Source organism: Malurus melanocephalus, unplaced genomic scaffold, assembly GCF_030028575.1.
Source record: "Malurus melanocephalus ecotype Western Australia unplaced genomic scaffold, MMel_1.1 scaffold_173, whole genome shotgun sequence".
In the NCBI taxonomy this organism is placed as follows: domain Eukaryota; kingdom Metazoa; phylum Chordata; class Aves; order Passeriformes; family Maluridae; genus Malurus; species Malurus melanocephalus.
In genome coordinates, this window is record NW_026623405.1 from 613,803 (window position 1) to 639,530 (window position 25,728).

The 25,728-nt window shown below is 38.8% G+C and overlaps 2 protein-coding genes across 4 annotated transcripts in view; both read right to left on the reverse strand.

Annotated features, from left to right (window-relative positions):
• Nucleotides 1-481: 481 nt before the first annotated feature.
• On the reverse strand, nt 482-17,183 carry ATMIN (ATM interactor). The gene is made up of 4 exons (XM_057372521.1): nt 16,956-17,183; nt 11,825-11,950; nt 10,658-10,857; nt 482-9,711 (listed from the first exon to the last, which is right to left on the reverse strand). Exons 1-4 carry the CDS (start codon nt 17,166-17,168, stop codon nt 7,881-7,883), a joined length of 2,370 nt encoding a protein of 789 aa, XP_057228504.1. The 5' UTR covers nt 17,169-17,183; the 3' UTR covers nt 482-7,880.
• A 1,535-nt stretch (nt 17,184-18,718) lies between these two features.
• CENPN (centromere protein N) overlaps nt 18,719-25,728 on the reverse strand; it is an 8,654-nt gene continuing 1,644 nt past the window's right edge. For 2 of the 3 annotated variants that reach the window (XM_057372526.1, XM_057372525.1), the window contains exons 3-11: nt 24,976-25,021; nt 24,364-24,420; nt 23,863-23,939; nt 22,659-22,835; nt 22,106-22,207; nt 21,474-21,531; nt 20,949-21,061; nt 20,242-20,365; nt 18,719-19,914 (exon numbers count right to left, since the gene is read on the reverse strand). In XM_057372526.1, coding sequence (XP_057228509.1) covers nt 19,799-19,914; nt 20,242-20,365; nt 20,949-21,061; nt 21,474-21,531; nt 22,106-22,207; nt 22,659-22,835; nt 23,863-23,939; nt 24,364-24,420; nt 24,976-25,021 — 870 coding nt within the window. In that variant the 3' untranslated portion in view covers nt 18,719-19,798. The remainder of the gene's footprint in view (nt 19,915-20,241; nt 20,366-20,948; nt 21,062-21,473; nt 21,532-22,105; nt 22,208-22,658; nt 22,836-23,862; nt 23,940-24,363; nt 24,421-24,975; nt 25,022-25,728) is intronic. The other variant, XM_057372527.1, reaches the window with a different exon arrangement.

Sequence of the window (25,728 nt, forward strand, 5' to 3'; positions counted from 1 at the left end):
CAGAAATAATAAAAAATACAGGAGGTTCCACTGCTTTCTGGACTTCCTTACCAGTCAGGCACGCTGGGGAGCTGCACTGCTGTCTGCACTGACCTAACATTTCTACATTACAATTTCATGCTGTTTTAAAGCTTGTTAGACTGAAGAAAACAATAAAATTCCTTGGTGAGCACTGTGGATATTTGTAGTTTGGAGATGCTATTAATAGAATTATAAGCTGATGAATGCCAGCTACTTACATGTAGGTTTAGTTTCCTCCTGGCCGTAAGATAGAGTCATTAGAGGTTTAAATAGCTTACTSTGGGGATGAAGTGTAACCTCTTCCTTCAGATTCACTCTGAGTGACCATGGCTGGCCCAGCACAGTAACGAGGTGTTCGATGTTGCTGAGCACTGCAGCAAATGCCCAACTTTAGGAATATCCTTAAATCCATGCCTGCTCCATGTGATCACCCACCCTTAAGGAGAAGGCATTTAATAATATTATCTCAAAGACTGCTAAGTCCCTTGAGCTTCAGATAAACATTTGCATGCGTTCCTCATTAGTTTGGCAAAATATAGAAATKAATGGAGGAATTAAATGTCTTTTTAGATTTCTCTTGGTGACTAAAGGCCTAGAACATAAAGAAAKAAAMAAAACAAACAGAAAAAAATATACATATGATAGCTTCAGCCATTGTAAGCTTAATCAAGTTATGTGGCCTTTGAATGCACTGGGTTCTTCCAGCAAAGGAAACAGCAGCTTCTTGTTTTTGTGTTAAGCTCTCTCAAGAGTAACACCATTCCTGTTCMAGGAAAGGAAATAAAGTTACAGGCTGCATCAGCCAGAAGTGCTTCCTGCATTCAAGGTGCCAAAACAAAACAAGTGAATTGTTGACAACAATGTAAAAATACAATGATGGAACACCTGAAAGTTAAATCAACATTTTTCTCCTATTGTTTTAGGTCCAAACTTCCAGAGGAGTGATTGTCAAATCCTGGAGCCAGAAAGAAAATCAGCCTCYAACTGCATTGTTCTGATGGAAAACAATCAGCTTGCCAGCATGCAATTTCTTCAAGTGAARGAAATTCAGGAACTAAACCCAAGCCAGTCAGGAACACTTTCACTGCCAGCAAAATTCTCAGCAACAGCAGGCAAGAAAGTAGTTTGAAAATACATGGGGCTGCTCTATCTCTGAACAGCCACTTTGCTCTGTCTGTTCTCAATCAAGACTTAGCCTGTCCTRCCTTTTGGACTGCCTACTGTTTGAGAAAGTTTCCAGAGGTACAATCTGTTAAAATATCTGATTTTTGCCCATAAACCAAATCCATTCTGATTGATGAAAAGCCTGAAATAACAGCCTAATCTAAAGCAGAACCATCCCTATGATGGGAATATGGCTATTACTCCTAGAAGGATTTTACACATCTGACTGTTCCATGATTTTAAATGCTCTGAACAGCAATTTAGTTTCTAGATAGTTATGACATCCTCCCCTCCGGAAATACCTCCCTTTCCTCTCTGGAAATACATGAATGCTGCTGTTTGCAAAGGCTTACCYCAGACTGTGATGGGGCTGAACACAGCAGCCTCCTGCTGTCCACTAAGGAATACTTCATTCAGGACTATAGCTGGGGGGGCAGTGCAGATGAACTTTCAGTCATGGAGCTTCTGCTCATTTACCTCTCTGAATCACACGTAACAACAGAAAKCAGTATTTTAGATCCTCCAACGAACAGAAAATGGGATCATTACTAATCTGGGAACTGTATAGGAAGAAAAAAGACAGAGTATGACCCATATTCAAACCAAACTACTCTAGGGTTTGGGCTTTTTAAGATATTTAGTTGCAAAAAAAAAATTTCTCAGTTACATAAATTACAAAATAATAAGGTGTTAGAATAGGATACTTTGAAAACCAACCATCATAATGCAGCTGAATTTCTACTTGGTGTTAAGACACTAGAGATCTTATAAGATACAGGAGGGGTTGATGGCAAGGTTGAGGAAAAAAGCAAAGGAATCCTGTCCTGAGTCTGTAATAGAGGTGAGGCATCTGTCAAAGAGCTGAAACTGCAGAGTTTTTCATTCCACTGCATGTACAAGGTAATTAAAAATTACATTTTGCATGTGTTGACGAGAGGTTTGAGACAGAGAACCTTTTTGCACCTCCAGAGATGAAGAACTGACATTGTAAGATACCTTTGATAATTTTTGAGTTCGTAGAGATTTTGTAAATAAAAACAGAGACGTTCAGGAGCAGTGGGTGGTACTCATCAATAGGTGCTGAATCCCCCACCAAAGCCTTTGCAGGCAGAGATCGTGGCCATTAAAACAGAAGGCAAAAAATGATTGAAGTTAACTTTATTCCAAAATATGTACAATTTACAGGACTAAATAAGTGCTTCATTTGTGAACAAAACATTTCAACACCTGTGAATAACTTACTAGTAGCTTTGTGTAACACTTCAGTTTCCAACAGAGGGAAATATGAAACAGTATTTTGGCACAAGGTTTTCTCTGCATGCAATAATGTAATTACAAGTTTCACAGTAACTAGGACAACATTCCTTCTTTGGGATTGTCACTTGTAAAATAGGTCTGAAAAATGAATCCTTGATTTTGTCGGCTCACTGCAAGTTKACTGGCTTAAATAGCATGAACTAAACATGAACATCCTTTGAAAACTAAATTTGTCCACTAAATAAAATAATCCCACCAGTAATGAAAAGAAAAATATTTTAAGGACATTTCTCAGCCTTGCTGAGATTAACTCACACATGCTTTGGGAAAGACTCACCCCATGAGATTTATTACTCACTCATTCCAAATAATWACAAATTTCAATGAGATGGTAATCAGGTGTTGAATTATTTGAGCTGTAAAGATATGGCCATCTTTCATATCTAGCTTTATCACAGATGCACTTGCAAATGTCTGCAGATAGAAGTACTGTCAATCTAGCTCTGCATGCAGGTGCTTGAAGCATGTAAAGCACTGGATGTTGTGAAATGTAGAGCTGACATCACAAGTCATCTATTATATTCCACTGCCAGTTGTTGAAGGTACTGTAAAGCCAGCATATGAAAAAAGATCACAAGTAAAGGGACTTCTGTTATTTAACTTGGCAGTTCCTYGAGGAGTTTCCACCGTTTCAGGCTGTCCAGTTATATTTCCAGTGAAGTCACACGCACAAACACAAACATTCCCTCACCCTGACTGCGAGGCTGAGCGCTGAGTTCTGTTCATTGCATAGCAATGGCACTTGAAACAAGAGAATTCRGTCATGTTCTAAGCAGCAAGTCCTTCTCACACACGTTTAAATTCACATCAACTCTTCAAAAAGAATGAGAGAAACAGAAGATTCATGTTTGCACCTTGCACTGAAGGTTGCTACCATTAAACAACCATATCCTCACAGTGTTCCTGTTAYCAATGGCAGCCTGCTTACAGGAGGCCCATCCCACCAGGACACAAGCTTAGCAGCACCTTAAACCAAACAGGAATGAAAAAGCTTGCAAGGCCCAGAACATTACCAACGTTTTGGTGTGAATGTATTTGGAACAGTAAATGGTATASATTAGGATCATGTTTAAAAAAACAGCACAAGTCAGAAAGGTATTAAAGCAAAGGAAGCTGTACAACCTTAATGATAAAGGCAAGTACATTTGGTTCACCTCTGAGTTACCACTTCAGGAATATGTTCTTTTTCAAGTTGAGCACCCTATGTTGATTCACWATCAGTTTTATTGACTTACCCTAGATCTGAAAGGCTAATAAAACCCTTCTAGCCCCCTAAGACCCCAATCCTGCCAACTGTTGTGTTTCTACCCAGCCTCACAAAAAAATGAATTCATGTGTTAGCAGCAGAAGAATTTAAAATAGTGGAAGGCAGCCATCGTTCTYTGTTCTGTTGCCCCTACATGACTGAGATTCATGTGACTAACGGGGAAATTCAGCCTCTTGTTTTCAACAGAAAATAAAWWAAAAAAAAGACTGTGGATGTGCCTTGGAATAAAAATTTAAGGAATTAGTTACATACATTAAGTTACAGACACTGACTGAGTTGTTCAAAACTAGTAAAGGTTTCACAAAGTTTGTTTGCAGCTGTTTAATTTACAGCCGGAAGTACACAGTTTTTTAATGCTTTCATATCCTTTGGAAGTGTAAATTTTCTAGACACAAGCAGGTTTGCATAACTAAGACTATATAGTGTTAGCAAAGTGACTTAAAACTACCAATATCTCTAGGCTGACACAAGAGTTGGGGAAAGACTCCCTCCCTACCCACAGCAGAAAGTATTTACAGGTGTATTAGCAGAAATAGATAYAAWTAAAGCAGTAAATAGAAGAAACATCTACTGTCACACAAACTTTTAGCATTCTGACAAACAAATATGGAAGGCAACAAAACAGACCTTTCMTTTTTCAGCTTCTTTGTGCTTACGTTCTCATAGAATGCAAGCCCCAAATCTGATCTTTCCTTTGATAGAATCATTATATATTAAAGAAAAGCACAAATGAAACTATGAAAATGCTAATTCAATTTTATAATAGTGTTACACAGGCATCCAGATCAAAATCCAGCAATCACAGCTTAACAGAATTAAGCAGGAAACACAAAGGGTAAGTACACTAACATTAGTATCACTTCCAGATAAAAAATAGTGCTAAGAGGCTACAGAGAATCTGATGTTACTTTCTGTATAGCAGCTCTAATGGCAACAGAGGATACAAAAGACAGTAAGATAGTCACTGCTGACCAATACTTACAATACAGTGCCTTGAAAATCAAATCAGAGACAAACTGCAGAAAAAGGGAGATAAGTRTCATTTTAGTTCTACCCAGAAATAGTTCTGTCTAAAATTTAATTTATAACAAAGGCAAAAATAGAAAATCAGCCTTTTCCAAGAAGTTGTTTAAAYGTGAAGGATTTGTAATATTCAGCAAAAGTGTTTCAAGTCAGGTTTCATGAAGTTTCATGTGGGATTCACAAAACTATGAAATCTGGTTGCAGTCTTCACATTTCCACAGAAATATTTAATAAATCCAAACGGAGTGACATACACCAGAAACACAGGATCTAAACCTGTTTCTGACTGACATAAATAATTTATGGAGAACCAAATTTGTGAAGAAAAAAGTTAATTTTGGACAGAATGACCCATTCCCCTAAGACAGTGTAGACATTTGATATGTCATTAATACTGCACTTTCAAGAAATGACTTCATGTTGTAGTACTGTGTTCACCTCATTAAAGTTCAAACTATTTTAAACCAATAGAATGAATGAAAGGATAATGATTTGCATGTTTGCATAAAACACACAAAATTCAGAAACATTTTTAATATCAAAGTACAGTAACTGGCTGATGATTACATTATAAAATTTTGTCCACACGAACTTTTGGGTCTTTTCCTGACAGTCCCTGATGCTAAGAGCTTTGGCTTACACAATAACAGGGCAATTATCACTCTAATTTGTAAATTAGTTTCAAAGTATTTTAAACYTCACTGATGGCTACAACTCAGACTCTTCAGTAATCCTGCTCCTCAGCACCCAGCAAGATTTGTCTTGCAGAGTGAAGACTGACTCTCTAAATTCAGAGGTAATGAACAGATTCTGCAGCTGTGGAAAATACCTTTTTCTGAACTGGGTTTATAGTAACTGCCTCTCTTTCACGTGTCAGGACAAACAACTTGCACATGGGAAACACAGATATCAGTGTATGAAGAAGTCTGCTCTGGTATTCCAGCCAGGGGAAGAAAGGAGAAGGAGAAACACACTTTAAAATGTGAAGTTGCAACATTAATGGAAAGATATTGCAATAGAATAAATTAACCTAAATTTGTTCTTTATCTTATCTCCCAATTTCAAAGCAGGCAGGTATATATGAGTCAGTCATACCTTCAGAAAAAATTACAAGTGATGCCTTCCTTTTTTAAATATAACCCACCCTTCAGAGGAGAACTCTACAGACATTGTGAAACCTGGGGGGCTTTCCCCCCAGCAGAATTACTGTTCTYCTGAGGAACTGCAAGATCCCATTCTGCAGTTTCTTCAGCCAGACCGGAAATGTCTGAAATCATACCTAGAAATGTTGAAAAATCCAACAGGCAACACWGCTGGGGTTTCAGAAGGGAAACGTGAGTTTCAGGATTAATCTAAAGAGATAATTTCTAGTAAAGGTAAAGACACTCACCATGGCAATTTAAGGAGAATAAGAAAAAGACAAAAAAAAAGGAAAAAAGAAAGGTATTGCTCATCTTCAACAAAAACAAGCTGGCTGCAATGGATGAGTAACTTAACTCCCACATTCTTGAGTTGAGAATATGCAGCACAAAGCATAGGGAGTCCTCAAAACCTAAGGCTTGGACATACATTTGCTGCTGGGCTGCACAGTAAATATGCAGCCAATACCTCTCCTCTAACAATGGAGGAGTAAAGTCTGTTACAGGCCCAGGAATTTGACACAAAGCATTTTCTCCTTTAAGGTTACAGAAACTAAAACCTGTCCAGGACAAAACCAGAGGCCTACATTTCACAGATATTATAGTAAAAGATAAAAATTACTTAAGGCCAAATTCCARCATACATTCACAACTGGCTTAATGTGTTTTCATGCAAATGAAAAAAATACTGCAAACAGTGGCATGAGGGGCAACATAAACATTAAAAAAAAAAAAAAGATTCCAGGAGGTCATATGCTTCTTCTCTGAAAAATCAGTTTGTGTGAACATGACTCAGGGAAACTAAAAGCTGCAGGAAGTGAGGGCTACAGATCAACATGCAAAAGCAAGACAGATCTGTTCTGGAAGGGCTTCTGTGAGCTGATCTCCCACCTCTGATGTATGGATTCCAATTGTTTTTGGAAGCAGGAAGTCCAAAAACAGAGGAGTCAAGGTGAGTGTTTTAAGGAATTTAACTGCCCATTTTTAAAGATTTCTCTTAAGGTAGTAGAGGTATAAACCACTGTAACATTTCTCAACTCGTATCTCAATAAAGCTAGGAGAATTTCAGCAAAATCAGAAAAAAATTATTCCAGTCTGAGGCACACACATTGCAACATTTGCATCTTACAGACAGAAATAATTTAAGCAAATCCCTTCTGAAGACTCAAAAAATGTTAGTCTCATTTATTACACTAGCTAAAAGGACAACATACTAATTTTCCCTATAATCACAAATTCCAAGTTCTTTTCCTACCCTTCAAAGAGCATCAGTGCCACTCAGGGAAAAAAAAATACTGTTTTCTACACACAGTTTTAATAATAATTATTTTCAACAATTCAAAAATCTCTATGTGTCTAGTGTGTTGGACAGGTATTTGGAAAATGTCAGCTTAYGCAGGAGAAAGAGCTGTGAAGGCATAAAGTAAAAGAAGACAATACGGCTGATTATGTTCATGCCGGATTTAAAATACAAGCTACTAAAAAAAGTAAACAGAAGTAGCTTACACTAATAGAATCCTCCCCCGTAAGTTCAGGGAAGCATCTCAATTGAACAGGTCAGGGTTTTGGTCCAGCACATTGGAACCCTGCATGTAAGCCAGGAATATAGAGAGAGAGATACAGAGAACAAATTTAAAGGTTCTTYCACTTAAATGAAAGCAGTAACAGCTTTGTAAAGAAGTTTGAGGAAAAAACATAGGCACCACATAATTTTTTAAGGTTCAAATGTACATTAACATGTTACAGCCCCCCCTTCCCCTCTATTTATACACACATAGTTTATGTAAAGTTACATATTCAATAGAGTACCTTCAGCAGGAAAAGTCTCTTAGGTCAACTGCTCATGACAAGTACATTCAATAATGTAAAGTGGATCACTTGGTAAAGCCATCTCTCCCACCCCAATAAGTTAAATTCAAACCACAGGAAACAGTTACATGAYGTAGCACTCAGTGGCTGGGCTTGTCAGAGCTCTGGAACAAGGAGCACAGCTCTTCACAGGTCTGTGTTTCCACTGAACTGAACTGGGATTCCATTGTATTCCAGGCTAAGTCAGCCAGAAGGAAGTCATCCATTGCTGTCTGTGTTTCATTGCTGGTAAGGAATAAACTCCCCAGATTCTCAAAGCAGCTATCCATAGTCTGTGTCTCAGCACTGCTGAGCTGGACTTTGCTTTCAATATTCTGAGCAGGTGTATTTTTAGTAGCCATATATACTTCTGTCTGGGTTTCTGTATCGGATGAGTCAGTGCTCATAGAGAAACTGGACTGTTTCAGAATACTTCCTAAAGGCAGATGGGTAGTACTGTCCAAAAAGAAATTCAAATCTGTCTGTGTCTGTGTATCAAACATCTCCAAACCTAAGAAGTTAGAATTGCCTCGGCAGTTATATGATTGAGTGGCACTATCTGAAAACAAGAAATCAGTCTGAGTTTCAATGTCCAGTGACTCCAAAACTGGCTCAGAGTTTAGGGTACCAAGCTCACTCTCTTCAGTCTGAGTTTGGATATTGGATGCTGAGAAGAACTCTTCAATGTCRAAGTCTATCCCTGTGCTCTGTGACGGACCAGATGGAAGATGTGTGTCAGCATTAGAACTTGCCTCAGACAAAAGGCCACGATTATCCAGTGTCTGGCCAGACATGCTTCCTGAAAAGATGTTTTCCAGATCACTTAGCAGGTCCATTGTCTGGGTTTGATTATCTGTTGTATTTTGAGGTGGAAGTATATTGGTCTGTGTATTGAAGTTGATAAGGGATTCAGACTTTACCGTATCCTGATTCAGGCTCTTGCAACTACTTCTTTGCAGCAAGGTTTGATCTATATTTGCAGGCATTAAATTGTTTCCTGGAAGTTCAATGTGAGTAGAAACATTATATGASGAAGGAACATTATCAAAGATGTCACTGCACATTACAGCCTGGTCAATCTGTACTCTTCCATCAATACASTCCTGTGTCCTACTGGTTTGAGTCTCTCTGGAAATGCCACAGGTTGGAAAACAGCCCTGACTGAAAGCATCAGTCTGAGCAGCTATGGATGAAGTCAGTTTGGAAGCAGGCAGCAGCGTCTGTGTCTGAACACTGATGGGCAATGAAACCTGGGAACTGAATGACAGATCTGTCTGAGAACAAGAGGACACAGAAGAATTGGGAGTCCAGGCTGCAGCTGGTACAAAGTTCTGTGAGATGTAAGATAAGTCAGTCTGTATATTTATTGAAGAAATTTTGTTCTTGTGACAAACATTCCCCAGCTCCTGCCCTGTGTTAGTCGAGGTAACCTTGTCCAACTCAACCTGCACACCAGTACTTACAGGTTCACGATCACCAGARCTCGTCACTTTTGAAACAGGCATACTATCTTTAAACACAAGTGTTTCTGCCTCCAGGGCTGGAATCAGGATTCCTATAGATTGAGGCAATAAATGAACAGTACTTACAAGTGAACCTTGATTATCAACAGCCACTACAGCAGGTTTGACAGAAGAGTCTGTTGCAGATACATACACAGGCAAGTGAGCAACCTGCATCACTGGAAGTTTAACCAAAGCCACCTTGGGCTTGGGYAAAAGCATCTTTGGTGCACATTTCGGCTGCATTTGGTTCGTGAAGTTGGAACTGCAGGAGCCTTCAAGAGAGGCCACTACTTTCACTTCAGAGGACTCCAATTCCTGAGTGCCAGGAACAGTATTGTGTGTATTGATGAATGCTTCGTTTGCTTTCTCTGCCAATTGCTGATTATGTATGGAGGTTTCCATTTTCCTTTTCTTACTAGGAGGATCCCTGTGAATGAGATCAATAATTTATACTTCTTTCAAACACAGAACATCTGCCTCCCATTCTTTTGAGTCATTGCACTGAAAATACAAACTGAAGTCACAGATGAGGTTGGATATGAGAAACAACTAATCCAGATTAAAACATAAAAAGACTGCATGACGTTCAGTTTTGTTAAATGTCATTCCTCACTCTTTCATTTTAAAAAAGAATAAAGATTACCTCTTTTATGGAGACCTGCTTCCCAATGGAGGTGCAAATTTACATGGTTTCYTCCCCTTTGTACATTAAGCACTCTGTGTAATTTTGACACTGACTCAGACTGAGCACTGAACGGACAGAGCTCTTAAAATCAGTATACAAAAAACAGCCTCTCATGGAAATGGAACATAAAATTAGCAATCCTTCACACAAAACTTAAATTTTGCRGCAGCTGAACCTCAAAGACAGAGAGGTTGGGCCTCAGAAAGTAGACCGCCCTTTGTGAAACATAGGTACACATTAAAACTATAAATCTAAACATGCAGAGATAAATGGTAAAAAATAAATTCACCAACAATTCCAGTGATGACTAGGCTGTACAAGAAAATAACCTGAGCTGCATTCCATGCCTCAGTTACCAGCTACAAACATTTCCAAATCATCTCTGCTCTCACAGAGCTGTAAAAGCAGATGCAACAAGAACCACCAGTATTKATGCTAAGCACTGCAGTGTCATCACTGCTTTTTGTTTTCCACACAGGGAAATCAGATCKTACTGGTTAGATGATCACCACTGCCTTCAACAAAATACAAACTCCTAAAAGCAACAAAGAAACTGCAAACKGCTTTGCAGCTAAAACAACATGATCCTATTTCCTATTTAATCAACAGAAAGGAGACAAAAAGGCAGCACATAAGACACACAGGATTTGGTGATGAATGTATCATTACTTCACTGCTTCACTTTTACCTGTGTTCTGCAGGAATTTCATGGCCAGTTCTGTAAATGTGAGACAGTAATGCTGTTCTGCTGGCATAGGGGCACCCACAAGTACACTGGAAAGTCTTGCCACAGACCTCTATATGCCGTTTCAAATACCATTCTGTGCCATAGGAGTTACTACATTTATCACATTTGTGCTTCTTTTCAGCATGCATTTTCATAAAGTGCTAGAATACACAAGGGAAAGTAAACATTAGCCTTCAGTGAATATTARAAAAAGAAAATCATGTTCAGAGGAGAAAATATTTGCAATCTTTTAGTTGTTTAGTAGTGCTGAAGTGTAGCATTAATTATTTTTTTGAAGTCTTACTACAAATAAGTTTAAAGAAATCAATAGAGAGAATCCGCAGTTTGCAATTCTGCTGATGCTACATGCATCTTAAAAAGGCAGATAAACATTTATCTATCCTAACGCCACTGAAGGTTTCCTGTGGATCAATAAATCTATAGATCAATCTTGCAAAAGAGCACAGCAAGTCTGTGTTGCAACATGGGCACACTCCTGAAGATCTACAACTGAGCAAATAKTCTCAAATCATACAGGTCAAACCAGAAAAAACATCAACATTTTTCCTTTTCATTCATGGCACCAAGTGCCAGCCATTCAGTTCCTATGGGGTCCCCAGCTGAGCACAGGTAACYAACAGCAGCATAGTGCTCTTTTTGCTTATGAATGCAGAAACAARTCTTATACATTTCCTTAAACAGATTAACTAATAAACAAATGCATTTTTATACTAAAGCAGAGAAAAACTCTTAATTCTTGATCACTTKAAAAAGCAGTTAAAAGAATCAGCCACAGTTTAAACCTTTATCAGTTGCTACTGTGATTTTCTTTCCCCACCCTCTTTTCTAATCTTTCTCCATCTATTTAATTTGTGGAGAGGGGCTCTGTTCTAGTTTAGAAGAACATACTGGCATCTGCCTGATCAAAAGGTTCAAGTCCACTAATATCAACATGCAAACATGCAAACTCATGATCACATGTGCACTTGGAGGTGCTGCATACAGTTCTCCAACTTCTGGTTATGTGCTGAGAGGTTTTGCTGGTATCTGTATGCAAAAAGGGCACATTCTTTTAGTAGACAGAGTTAGGACTAATCAGTGTGAAAATACTTCAGGAAACAGGAATACCTGTTTTACAAGAGAAAATTGGGAAAATGGTCTGTTTGGTCCTCTAGGGCAGCCTTCAATAGGACAGCAGTAGAATTTCTGTGAAGTTTTCAAACCCTTCCTTATTGGTGCATTAAGTTTTCCATCCTGMAAGAGAACCAGTTGAGAAGTTGACAATTCTACAGGTTTGCATATTCAAGGCAATATTCAGAATACACARCAACTATGGCTCACTGAGTTCACACATCTCAATGAACTGAAGGTGCTTTCCTACACGATTTGAAAGTTCAAATGGAGGTTTCCCCCTATGTGGATGCCACTTTGCAAATGTCCCATCAAAATTACCAAGTGCAATTACAACAAGCTCTAGGGAGTAGTGGGACTGCACTTTTACCAAGACACTCCATGTCCTATGTTTCATGTTATTTGAGGCAAAAAAAAAAAAAAAAATCCATACAGGTGGACTGCTGATTCAATGTGGTTTTACTTGTTAATAGCACTTGAAGATCCATTAAGATTAGTCACTGAAGCACACTTCCTTGGTGCAGGGATTCTGTTAGCACTATTTAGAGTTTATACCAAGTATGCTCTGCCACCAATTTAGATCACAAACCAAATCTMACTTAAGTCTATGAAATAACTGGTGTGCTAATTCTGAACCTCCAAACTCTAAGACCAATCTATCCAGGCTTTCCATGGGAGCTGTCTCACTGACCCTCATGTGTACACAGAAGAAAGCAACACAACTAGCTCAAAAAGCACCTCAAAAGAACATATAAGAAGAATATACCAGAGGGATTGTCCAGATTGTTCAGCCACATAGAATCCCTTTCTGCTGAGGACACAGGCATGGAAACCAGACAAGACACAGACCTCTACGCACATCCTATCTGAAAGTGTCTCAATGGAAGCATCAGGCATCTGTGTCTAAATAAAAGGTTAAAAGTGAACTATTTAAAATCTGATGCTCACAGTAGCTGTGGGCCTCCTTCCATTCTGAGACTGAACAGGAAGCCAAACATAGTCCCCAGAGCCAGTTACTGTAGTCCATGATGATATCTTCAAGATGATTTTTCAGGGAAGAATTTATGGGACAATGCCCTTTTTGAACTCTGCACCTGATTTTCTTTAGTGTGAGGATAGTGARCACAGTCAGTAGTGAAAGGTTGGCTTCACACCAGTCACTCCCTAACTACCTCTTTGGGCAGATCTCCAGCTGGTCRTGTTTACACAGGTTACACCAAACACAGAGAATCCACCAACCACAACAGTCCTCCCATGCGAAGCAAACTAAAAATGTACCTCAGCTGCCAGGGCCCAAAGGGCTTCACTGCTCACACCCCCACTTCTGACCTACCTGCAGTTACTCACAACCCAACAATGCTGTCCTGAGCCACTCATGCCTTGCTTTTGAAGAGCTCTCACATCTCAGGAAGCTGGGGAGGGGGATATTTCAATGATTTTGCTTTACCTCAAATCACCTCTTAAGCTAAAATATTCTGTAATATTGTAAGATATTGTAATCCYTTCAAGCAGTATTTCAGTTATACTTCCATACACTCAACACTGCTACTTGCTGACACTGCTAYAAGTTCATCTTTATTAATGACATACCAGACTTAAACAAGCAACATTTAGAGTCTCTTGATCAAAATCATCAGCTGCCRTATCAGGAAAACCTGGAACAATTCTCTAAAAAGGGACATTTTAACCTTCTAAATGTAACATTTTAACCTTCTAAACACCTTTATGTACAGCAGTTTTTCCTGTGGACAGCCCATTCATAAACAGGCCTGTGCCATCTCTGCTGAATCATCACTGTGACTGTTGTTGTACCTCCCAGAGCCACTGCCCTAAACAGGAACATGACACTAAGAAATCTCATTGTTCCAGCCCCAATTCCACTTTTTAACCCTGACTTTACACAGAATACTGTCATTAGATGTCAGTCTCAAAGTCCTCAGGAGAAAACAAGGAAGATCTGTTTTTAAGTCAATGCTATGTTTGGCCTCTCTCACTGCAGATAAAATCAATATACTGGCAATTGGAGTTACTTATTCCTAAGTAAAAATTTATTAAGTGTGTAATATTTAATGACACAACCCAAAAACTTGCAGGGCAATATGGGAAACATGTTCAGGCACTTAACAGGTAAACAAACCACAGGTTATTTAAAACTACTGAAATACTGAAGCATAGAATAATACCAAGTGTTTAAAAGCTTTACAAACACCAGTAAGATGCTTTTTAACAGCTGGAACATTGTCTTTAGTGGCAGAGATCACAACAAATTTGTTGTGACAAGTTGAGAGATACTGCACACATATAAGATGTCATACATGGACAGTAATCTTGTTTTGACCTATTCCAAGTCCTCGTAGCTCTAAATCTTGCATCTTCTTAAAGCTCACCTGGCCAGTCATATTTCAGATATTCACACAGCTCTCTTCCTTACATATCTGATTTTATGTCCCATGTTTCTACAACCTTCACTCCCAAAATTATTGGTCGCTATTGATCCAATTAACTTCTCCGAATGCAGACACTTGCACTGTAAGCAATACTGACATGGGTTRTAACAACTCAGAAAACTGGAAGTAACAGTCCTTGCTATTGACTTAGTCAAGGTGAACTCAGTGRTGTCTTCTTTCCTGACCCCGAAAGGCTTACTCCAAAGGATTAATTTAAAATGATGTTGCAGCAGACTGTAGCCAATTTAAAACATGAGGATTTTTGCAGCAGAARCTCACCCATTTCTTTCATAAGTAGGACATGTAGAGAAGTGCATTTATTCTTATTATAACCACTATTATGGTAGTGCAGTATTTGAGTAACCTACCCCAAGGGTATGCTATGCTTTCCAATTCACACTGACTACAACCTCCCMTTTATCACAGGAATCCACAGAATACTCTCCTTTACATGAACTCTTCTAGCTTCCTTTTAAACTACACTGAAGTACCTTCCCTTCTTCCCATAAAATAATATACACAAAAGACCAAAGAATTGAAATTAAAAAATCAACTCTAATATATTAGAGTGTCAGTTTATGCCCACTGCTCTAATTTTTTTTATTWGCTTATCCTCTGTCATGGAGCACAAAAAAAAAAAAAAATAGAAAATCAACACTTCATATCTTCTTTTGTTAGGCCAAACAAGTCAAGTTCTTCTAATTTTCCTTTGTCAGAAACACTTTTTTTCAGTAGTAATATGTTCTTTCCTTGCCCAACAGTTTCTTACCATCTCATTTGCCAAGCTGCCTCTCCACTTCATATTTCACTGATAAATGCAATCTACTAAATTCTTTGYATCTGGGGAATCAGCTATCTCTTAAAATGGAATACCAACACTAAAATATTTAGCCTTCCTTAAGCCTCAACAACAATTTACTTGCAATTACACTGCCCTTGGAACAAGTGAAGAAAGTTTCTGAAAATCTGCATCTATCCACGTTTCAGTATTTATTCCAAGTATTTATTCTTATAAAAGATCCAGTAATTAGGTGTATAGAGTATCCTCTAATTCYACAAGGCACTGATGGTTAACAGCAAGCTGGGTGAGAAAGCAGCATTTCCTCACCCATCATACCCCGAGTTATGTAATCCACCAGCTGCAGTGCACGCTCATAGCATCAGCTCACAGCCAAAATGACTCTGCTGACCTGAAAGGACACTTTGAACTTCTGTTGTACCTTCCTTGACATAAACACATGAGCTCTAACAGATAACCCACAGTAAAGTTGTTAGTACACATAGAAAATGAAATTAAAACATCCTAGAGACAGGAGACAGCAAGTCTCCAAGACATTATTTCCTTCTGTTCCTCACCATCAAGCACGTGTGACACCCACTTGACTCAAACAAGGATGTTTATTGTTTGCCCACTGAAGCTGCACTTCCAGAATGCAGCTATGAATGCTGCACTTGAAGTTTTCCAGAAATACAATTTGTCCTTGCACGCTTGGCTTTATGATTTTGGGAAAAGCAAGGATATCTTTCTGAAAGGCCCACACTCACTGTGTGCCGGCTGAACTGTGATTCTCCTCCTCCCCAGCACATGCTTTGCTCAGGAGTATTATGGAAATGAGGGCTTGTTTCCAAAATGGCATCCATCTGTTTTGTTTTTTTTTTAGCTCAGACATATTTAAAAAAACAAACAAAATCCCAGCGTAACAGCCCTCGGCATCGGGATGGAGATGGTTTGCCAGCTGATAAGGTTAGGAAATGCTGCATGTTTGCACAGCACCTCACAAGTGGGGCTTTAAAGTCTTAYTGCAGAAAGATAGGTGATAAGCAAGTAAAACAACGGAAGCTGAGTCCCAAAGAACTCTTAATTGCCTGGGCTAACTTTACAAAAATGTACAAAATTGGTTTCTTTTTGTAAGTAATTTTAGAGGAATCCTCAACACAACTGGTCGGCCCACGCACATACACACACTAGTGTATTTATACACGGCCCTGCAGGGGCCTTTCACAAGGGGAAATTTAAACAAGAAACAATGAGAAACACTTCACTATCCCATTTGGAATAGAATGATTTGGGTTGGAAGGGGACCTTGAAAAAACACCACCTTGTTCCACCCCTCTGCCATGGGCAGGGACACGTTCCAACATCCCAGGTTGCTCCAAGCCCTGTCCAACCTGGCCTTGGACATTTCCAAGGATGGGACAACCACAGCTTCTCCGGGCACCCTGTGCCAGGGCCTCACCACCCTCACACGGAAGAATTTCATTCTTATAAATAATCTAAACCTGCTTTCTTTCAGTTTGAAGCCATTCCCCCTTGCCCTGCCACTTCAGGCTCTTGTAAACAGTCTTGCCCCATCCTTCCTATGAGTTTCCTTCAGGTACTGGAAGGCCGCAATTAGGTCACCCCAAAACATCCTCTTTTCCARGCTGAACAATCCCAATTCTCTCAGGATCKCTCAAAAGAATCTCATTTCTTCTCAGGGTGGCGTATCACGCCCCCACTCAATCTCACTAGGAACCAAACCCCAGCACAGCCAACACCACAGCCGCCCCCCGGCCCCGGACCCGAGCCGGCCGCAGGCCCCGGGGCGGAACACGGCGCTGCGCCACGACAGAGCCCCGCAACCACGGTGAGGGGCCGAGCGGGAGGGGGCGGCAAGGCCGGCCCGGCCTCACGGCGGTACCTGGAGCGGGTGCGCCTTGCTGAGGTGCATGTTGAGGGCCGGGCTGTTGGGCAGCACCTTCCCGCAGCCGGGCACGGTGCACAGGATGTTGGTCCGCACTTGGGACAGCTCTGTCACCGAGGGCCGCACCAGCTCCCCGGCGGGCGGCACGTCCCTCACGGGCGCGGGGGGCCGCCCCAAGCCCCCGCCACGCCGCCCGGCCGCCGCCGCCATGTTGCTGTCAGCTGCTCGGCCCCCGCTCCGCTTCCGGGGGACGCGGCCAATCGGCGGCGCCGCYGCTGAATATTCATGAGGCACGTGGCGCGGCCCCGCCCCCGCCCGCCAGCGCCCCGCGGCGGCGGCTGCGAGCGGTGCGGCCGTGCGCGGGCTCGTGCGCGCTCCCGAGCGAACCCCGCACGGTGCGGAGCGGGGGCACCGGGACACGCCGGGAAAACCGCGAGTGTCACCCCGAGCGCACACCGCGCTCAAGCGGCTCCGCTGCACGGCGGAGGGGCTGCSTTCAGTGTGTTGCGCCGGGAAGTGGAGACGCAGGCACTGATTTCTCTGCTGAGCAGTGATAGGACCTAAGGGAATGGCTGGAGATCCGGTGGGAGGGTGAGGTTGGATGTTAGTAAAAGGTTCTTCAACCAAAGCGTAGTCAGGCATTAGAATGACTTCCTGGGGAAGTGATCACTGCAGCAGTCTGACAGAGCTCAAGCATTTGGAAAATGGTCTCAGGCACATGGTGGGCTTGTTGGAGTGTCCTGTGCAGGGCCAGGAGTTGGACTTAACAATCCCTTATGGGTCCCTTCCAGCTCAGAATATTCTGTGAGTTACCTGTGTTGGAACCATTAACACGACAGGTAGAGGTTCTTCCCCTATAGCTGGTCAAGGAAAAAGATGTACAAATACCTTTTATGGGGTAAGAGTTATACCATGGCCCCAGGATGTGTTCCTTCTACAGCCCCTGTGCCCTCAGCTGCATGTGTTCTGCTGTTTGGGATTATCATGGGACGCTTAAAGGTCATCTAGTCCAACCCCAAACTGCCAACTTGCTGGAAGAGACCAACTAGAGTGGGGACAAGTTTGGTCTCCACATTCCCCTTTGCCTTACTTTCTCCTCATCTCCTCAATGGGAACAGATGCTCAGCAAGACTGAACCCAAGAGCTGCAGCTGCATTTTCTGACCAATGAACAAATMCACAACTCCTTGCCTGGAAATGCTGCGTAGCTCCTGGAATATCCCTGCTTACAGTAATATCGAGATCAAACATCTCCGAGAAACAGAGATACCGAAAAAAGGGATGTTAAAAAGGGATGGAGACTGCCTTTCCCAGAAACAAGAGGCAGTAGGCCAGGTACTCAGAGTGTTACTAGAGCATTTGGGAACTCTACCTTTATGGTAAATCATTGTCATGTCAGGCATTTAGGTTATTTGGGAGAGAGCATTATGAAGAACACATTGCACAGAATGAAATGCACGCTGGAATCTTAATGGATCTGCATCCTGGAAGTATGAGTGAGACATGTTAAGCGCCAAGTCTTAATGTCTATCACACCAAACCTGGAATTCTTCCAGAATYCTAACATTATGTTAACTATTTTGTCAAATCAGCATTCCACAGGTGGAATTCCTAAAATCCATACTGCCAGCAGATAGTCCTAAACTAACCTCTTTTCATATGTGAATTATAGAGATAATGAAAACCAAACAAAAAATCAGTATAAGTGATAAGAAATGTTTTCAAGTTAGGCCTAACTTTTATGAGAAGACTTAACTCGTACATTTATTTACAGTCTGAAAACAGAAATGTGCCCATACAACCTATCAAAATACAGCTGCTTCCGCACACTGAGATATTGAAAGTATATTGGTAATTCCACATATAAAAAAATCGTCCAGATAACACAATTAAAAAGAAACACTTGTACATTTTAACTGAATCTTCAGATCAAATCCAGCTGAAAAAAAATTGCAGCAAGTATCTATACAATTACCAACATTTAYCAACTCTAAAGAACTCCAATGCAAAGCTGTTTGCACTTGTGACTGTTGCCATCTTGATTCCATAATCTTTGTCCCCAAGCAGAAAAGCAGTGGCAACATGCAAGGATTTCTGAAGGATCAAATATTAATTGAGATATTCTAAAACATGTCCTTTCCATGAAAGAAAACATTGCCTCTTTGTCTTCTTCCAAGATAAAAGTTTYGTAAGACATTAATAGCAACAGGCAGATTTTCACATATTTGTTCCTGGATGTTGCCCTTGGTGAGAAAGACTTTGGAAACTGAATTAATATCTCCCAAAGGTGGATGGAAGCTTCTYACTGACATCTGTATTCCAAAAGTCCATTCTCTCCCATACCCTGTAACAGTCTTTGAATACAATCTTCATCTACTTAGATAAAAACATGTGTGACCCACAGACAAGGAGCCCCACTCATCAATGGGACCATTTACCTGTTCCARATAGGGCAGGTGTTCTGTCCAAAATATAAAAGGCCACCTGGAATATCATAGCCATCTACAGCTATAATAGCAAACTGAATAGCTACAGTTATTATTGTGTCTTTATTAAGCTTTAACTTCACAAATACTATTAAAAACCCAGTTAGGAGAATTCATCATGTTTTAATTYAAAATAACCACCATCTCTGTTTAAACTTTGAAATTAACCTTTTTTTATTAGTTAAGGGCTAACTTCTGTTAAAGACAACGGTGGAGAAAATTCAAGGAAGAGCCATAATCTGGAAAAATCTTTAAGGTATTAACAAAGAATAAATTGGTKTCTTAAAGCTTATGATGATTTACATTAATACCAATAATAAATGAGTTGCATATTTCTCTATGAATCAGTTTCAAATCAAGGGCTTACAAAATTTTCTGGATATAAACACTTTTTCTCTCTAATTTTAAAGTAATTCCTAGCTTTTTGTGGTATGCATGTAAGGAGTGGTGAAAGTGGTGCATCAGCCATACCTGGAAMAACAGAGACAGATAACAATAGCTGTAATTATTCAATATTATTTATCCTTCATAACTGTTATTAAGTTGAAATACAAAACTAAACCACTAAAACYAAAACCACAGCTTGAGTATCCATGTATAAACTAGTAATTSTAAGAAAAAAATCGTTATATACTTRGACATAAGTTTTTAAAGAGATAATATTTTTATTCTACTATGTTTCSTTTTCTAAACAAACTATGAAGTTGCTCCCTTATGCAAGATATAAGCAGAGTGCAAGATGACAACAATACTTAAAACTGGATTTTCCCCTCAATTTTATGGAGTTGGAACACTTACCTGCTGGTGCCAAGGCTTTCAGTGATTCTAAAAGATCTGGACTGGAAAACTTGACCAAACACCTGAATGGCTCTTTTTTATCCAGAACATCCATTTTAGGATCACTTTTAAACATCGTCTCAAGCTGTTAACACAAAATTTAACCAGTGAATACAAGCAATGAATATATCTTATTTATATGTTCATTACATATTACATTTAAACCTTTAAATAAGACTTTTTCCAGTTTGTAATATTAACATGTTTCCAGCTGGAGGAATGTTGTAGTAAAATCAGAGGGTGCCACCATGTGGCAGAGAGTTTTCTGCTGAAAGCAAGAGGCAGCTTGTTCAGTAATAYTGTAAAACATTAGGTACCTCTTAGAATTCAATATATCTGTTCATGAAATAAAACCTGTGCATCACCAAGAAGTCAGTTATGGYRTTACCTTCRCATGTACTTAAAATAACCCTAATTTCTCATGTTCTAAYCAAGTGCTGGTTTACCTTTATTACAAAAAGAAGTCAAAATACTGAAAGACTGAAACATGATCTAAAACTCTGACCATATTTCAATGGAAATCTGTTTCTTAGAGAGACTTTTAACTTGTTTATTTTAAAATGTATTCCTTAAAGTTTTAAAATAGTATTTTTTAAATTTGAAATTTAATCCAACTACCACTACAAAAAAATTACAAAACCCCAAATCAAATTGGTTGTTTTTCCTACCCTATATTGTGCAAATTCGAGTTTTGGTTGGGGACCATCACCAAAAACTTCCCGGTTCAGTCTGTGAATTCTTTCTTTCTCACTTCTGTTTTCTTGAACTATCCTTATATCTGCTGCAGAGGAGAAGAGTAGGGAAAAGAAAACAAAAAGACAACATTGTCAGCGGCTGCAATACTGTCTTTCTGATCAGATTATTCCAATGAAAATTTGAATAGTTTTAATGAATTCATCACATTCTTTTTTTTTTTTTTTAATAAGGTAGTTGTCTCTACCATTTATATTTTCAGTTCTGCCAAGAGAAAACCACAAACTAATGTGAGATGCTGGGCATTGAGTGGTTTTGGCTTCCATATCCAATGTGAGCTATGGGAAATACTGACCTGTCCCAGTGCCAGCCAGTATTAAGGCACCAGGGATGGAAAACTTAATGGGAATGGAGCATTKGTACATTTCCTATAATGAATCTCATTTCACAAGCCAGCAGTAAYGACATTCAAACTGCCATTACATTTCAAATATACATACCATTTTCTGGTTCTACATTTCCTCCATGCAGAGATTTTGGATAGTTAGTTTGGAAGTTCTAAATGCAGAGAGAGAGAGAGAGAGGGGAAAAAAGATTTTAGTTCACTTCCACTTTCAGAACCTCTRGCTGAAAAGAACTTTAAAAGATTTCTTTCTATTTCATTTCTGAAAGAATGATCTTCCAAATTTTGACCATTACTAGAMATCTGAAAGCCAACCTAATCTGGAAAAAAAAAAAAAAGCCTGTTGTAGGATATTTGGGCACATTTCCCTATTTACAAGTTTTACATGGATGAGCAGACTAAATACCCATTCCAACAGCCTTTAACTCACAGCTTTAGAAAGCCTAATGAAAGGATGCTAAAAAAGCTTAGGACTGAATTGTTCATATGATTTTTAGTATGGGTTTAGCCATGAGGAATAACAATAATTAAGAGTGGGTGGGATACCAAATAATTACATCCCCATTTTGATGTTACCTTCATGAAAGGCTGTCGACCTCAGTAGTTCAATATTATTTTAACTTGATGRTGTCTTGGAAAAGGTGAACTTTCCCCCTTGCTAGGGGGTGAGAACTAGGCCTGAAACAAAAAGCAAGACTTATCTTAGGATTTACTTGTGAAGTGGCTCACCTGGCTATATCTCTTAAACACAATATCTTTAAGGGAGTTTAAAGAATGACTTCGAAGCTCCATTTCACGGATGTCATGGTAATTGGAAGCAACAATCAGGGCCTTTAAATAAAAATTGAAATTGTTTTAACATCAGTCTTAATCATCACTTTGTARTAAATTAAAAACATAGTATTTCTAGATATTGTGATGTTTTTGTTTCAAGGTAAGCAACTGCCCTTAAACTAGCAGGATTTTCATATCTGAAAAAATGTTGCAGRGATTGTTATTAAGCTCAGGTTAATAATTATAAACATTCACAGTATTAACAAGCTAAGTCCCATAGTCTCCTCAGCTGAAAAATAAACAAAGAGAATAATAAAATACTTTAATTACTACTAGAGAAATTTGAGAAAATTTATAAATAGAGACAAAAAGACTACCAAAGCTGATCATGAATTAACAGAATTGAATAGCATTCCCTGATGAGCTCTCACTTCCATGACAATTTAACAGAACACTGCCCAAGACGTGGTTGTGGTGCAGCCAGGGCCTAAGCAGTTTTTTTCTGTACCTGACATAGCAGAGGCAAGGTGCTCTTCAGCACTGAGGCAGAAATGAAGACATAGGGAGTCTGTGAATGGTACACAACGTAGCTGGGCTTGTACTGGTTTGGTTTTTTACATGGTGTTCCCCAGGCAACTCTAATCCAGATTGCATTATCCTCATATTCCTTAAAGGTGATGGTGACCTGAAAGGAAAAGARAAGCTTTGATTTACCAACACATTTAGGTGTCCATGAAGGTTTTGTTATGTCTTGACATTTGTGTTCACAAAACCCAAACACACATCCACATCCACTGTGTGAATAAGAAAAAAAGAAACCCACTAGTGTGATAAGGATTGCATTTAAATAAAATTTCCTCACGAACTGGGATAAAAAGAATCATCTTTCAAACTCTAATATTGCCTTTCTTCCTATCAATATACATTTTCCTATGAAGGTTGAAAATAGAAAACAGCTTATTAAAAAGCACTAATTTCTCTTTTTGGAAAACAACAACTCACAGGGATGTCTGTTTAGAAGGAGGGCTAGTGGCAATAATTCCAATATGTCTATTTTTTGAGAAACTCAACTTTTGATCAACCTGTGATCTTAGACCTGAATATRATATTTATCACTGCTCAAGAACACACCATCAAAAGTCTGAACATTTCCTTTCTTATTCTTATTGATTTGGGCCTTGTTTACTTCTTTTTACCTTGACTAAGAAGGGTGACTTTAAAAAACCCAAAATAACACAAAAATACTGCAAAACTTCATTATAAGAGAGTGATGTGAGTGAAGCTGATTGGCTGTGTGATTTATATTTGTTACCCTCCCCTGTTGTCAGTGGGAACCTGCTGGCTGTCAAGGAGTGAGGAGTGACACAGGCAATCAGCCAGAGGCATTTTCTGTTATCTTGCCCAAATGAAGTTGGTGAGGTAAAGCAAGGAAAGGCTCCTGCAAATTGGGCAAAGATTTGGTAAAAAATCATGAACATGCTGCCTTTCTTGAAGTCATTCACATTTTAAAACAAACTTATATTTTATTTCCTTCCAGCAAAATTGTGAAGTTACTAAAACTGATATGTAACACATTTTCCCTATTTCACATGCAGTTCCTATGATTCCTAAATGAATAATTTAATTTTTKACTCAAACGGTAAGGAAAAGTTATGAAAACAACATATTGACACCAGAGCTGTGAAGCAAATTTAGAATGGATTTATGCTTACATTTTTCAAGGCTGACCGAAGTCTTCCTTTAAACTTCTTTTTGAAATCTGTTATGTCAAAATATTCCAATTCTTCTCCTGTTACATGAGACAAAAGAAAAACCAACCAGAAATAAGATTTGTGTGGACCAGAAGTAGTTTAAAGATGTTTTTAGTTTTGCTGGAACAAAATTAAGCAGAAAAAGCTGAAGTTGCATAACCTTATATAAAAAGCTGTATGCTAACTCTGACCCTTGTTATTGCTATACAGAGAAAAGGTTATTATTTAATTAGTAGTTACTGATGTCTAATAATTGCTTGAGAAGTTAATGGAAAATATTCTAAAAACATTAATGATAATCTCCATTGAAAAAACCCTTATTAGGCTGCAGTAAAATGTTAAAAATATCTCCACAGAAAAAAACCATGTGAGACTACATTTGTGTTTAAAATGTAGGATATGAGGCAGCATAGTACTAARTTGCTGATAAATGTGGGATTACAGCAAGGAAAGTCATTTTACCTGTTTTTTTCATCTGGTAAACAYTCCACATTCTTTTGTTTTGGTAGATGTGGTTGTCTAGGAAAAATAGGAATTGCTCAATAACATAGTGTATTATTGATCAGTAATTAAAGRACCAAATTTACAATACTTTTATGGACAGGTTACTTAAAAAATAYTACTTTTGWTAATGCAATATAATTCATTAACATTTTTTAATTAGCACTCATAGCAAACATAAAAGAAAAATAGTGTTTTTATTAAAAGAGATGTAAAGTTATTTGTAATTTATTGRGCAGCTAATAAAGGGCATCCCCGGATTCAGTGTTTAAGGAAGAGTTTTACCTAAACTGACCAAAAGTCAAACATAAGATGTGCAGATTGTTAGAAGAATCCTTGAGGTTTAAACTATTGCATAATYAAATTGTGAATTAATATTGGAATTATGATTTATATGCTTTTGTTGATCTTGAGCTTTTCATAAAAGAGGTCACAACCAATAAGATTCATCTAAAAAGTTATGTGCTTATCCCAAATGCATCTGCACCACACTAGGGTAATCACTATGTAATTAAGGGCATTATCATCTTCCTCAGAAAACGTAAATGTCATTGTAATTCACTTTTTACTTACAAATGATGTCCAGAAGAGCTGCTTGCTTTAWGTCTGCCGAATTTGCCTAGAAAGAATAACAGTGCATGGTGAACTAGAGGTCCAGAATGCTTGAACACACTTTTTGGCAAGTGAAAAATCTCAGTTACTGGTAGTTTCAATGACGTTGCATTGAAGCCCACAGCACACAGACCCCTCCTCAATGACACTGCACCTGATCCCAGGTTTTGAAAAATCAATAATGAAAACTGTTTCAGTAAGGTTTAAGCGTTCCTTTGCAGARGCAGCAAGAGGAACATTGTCTTTATAGTATGATCTACAAGCAATTAGAAAGAAAATTAACGGATATTCGTGACATAATACAACACTGACTAGTATTTCACTGTCAGGGTTTTTAACATAATTGGTTRCTCCTTATTTAACCTTTACATCATGAAAAGATTTAAAAAAACTGTATGACACAATTTGTTACAGATACAAGTGTTTCAGAAAAAATGCTATTTTAAAATATGACATTTGCTATCTCATTAGAATAACTTATTAGTTTCTTTCTTGTAGTTTGATCTACATTAAGTAATCTTTGAGTATGAAATTCAAAGAGAACCATATCAAAAGCTGTAATTCAAGATGTATCAGTAATAACTGTATCTATCTGGGTTATGATATTATATATRAAGACTCCCAGTACACCAAAATCAGAGTCAAAGCAGATAATTTTTTTGCTTACAGCATGCTGAATAGAAGTAATTCTGGCCAAGGAAATTTTTCTTAAAA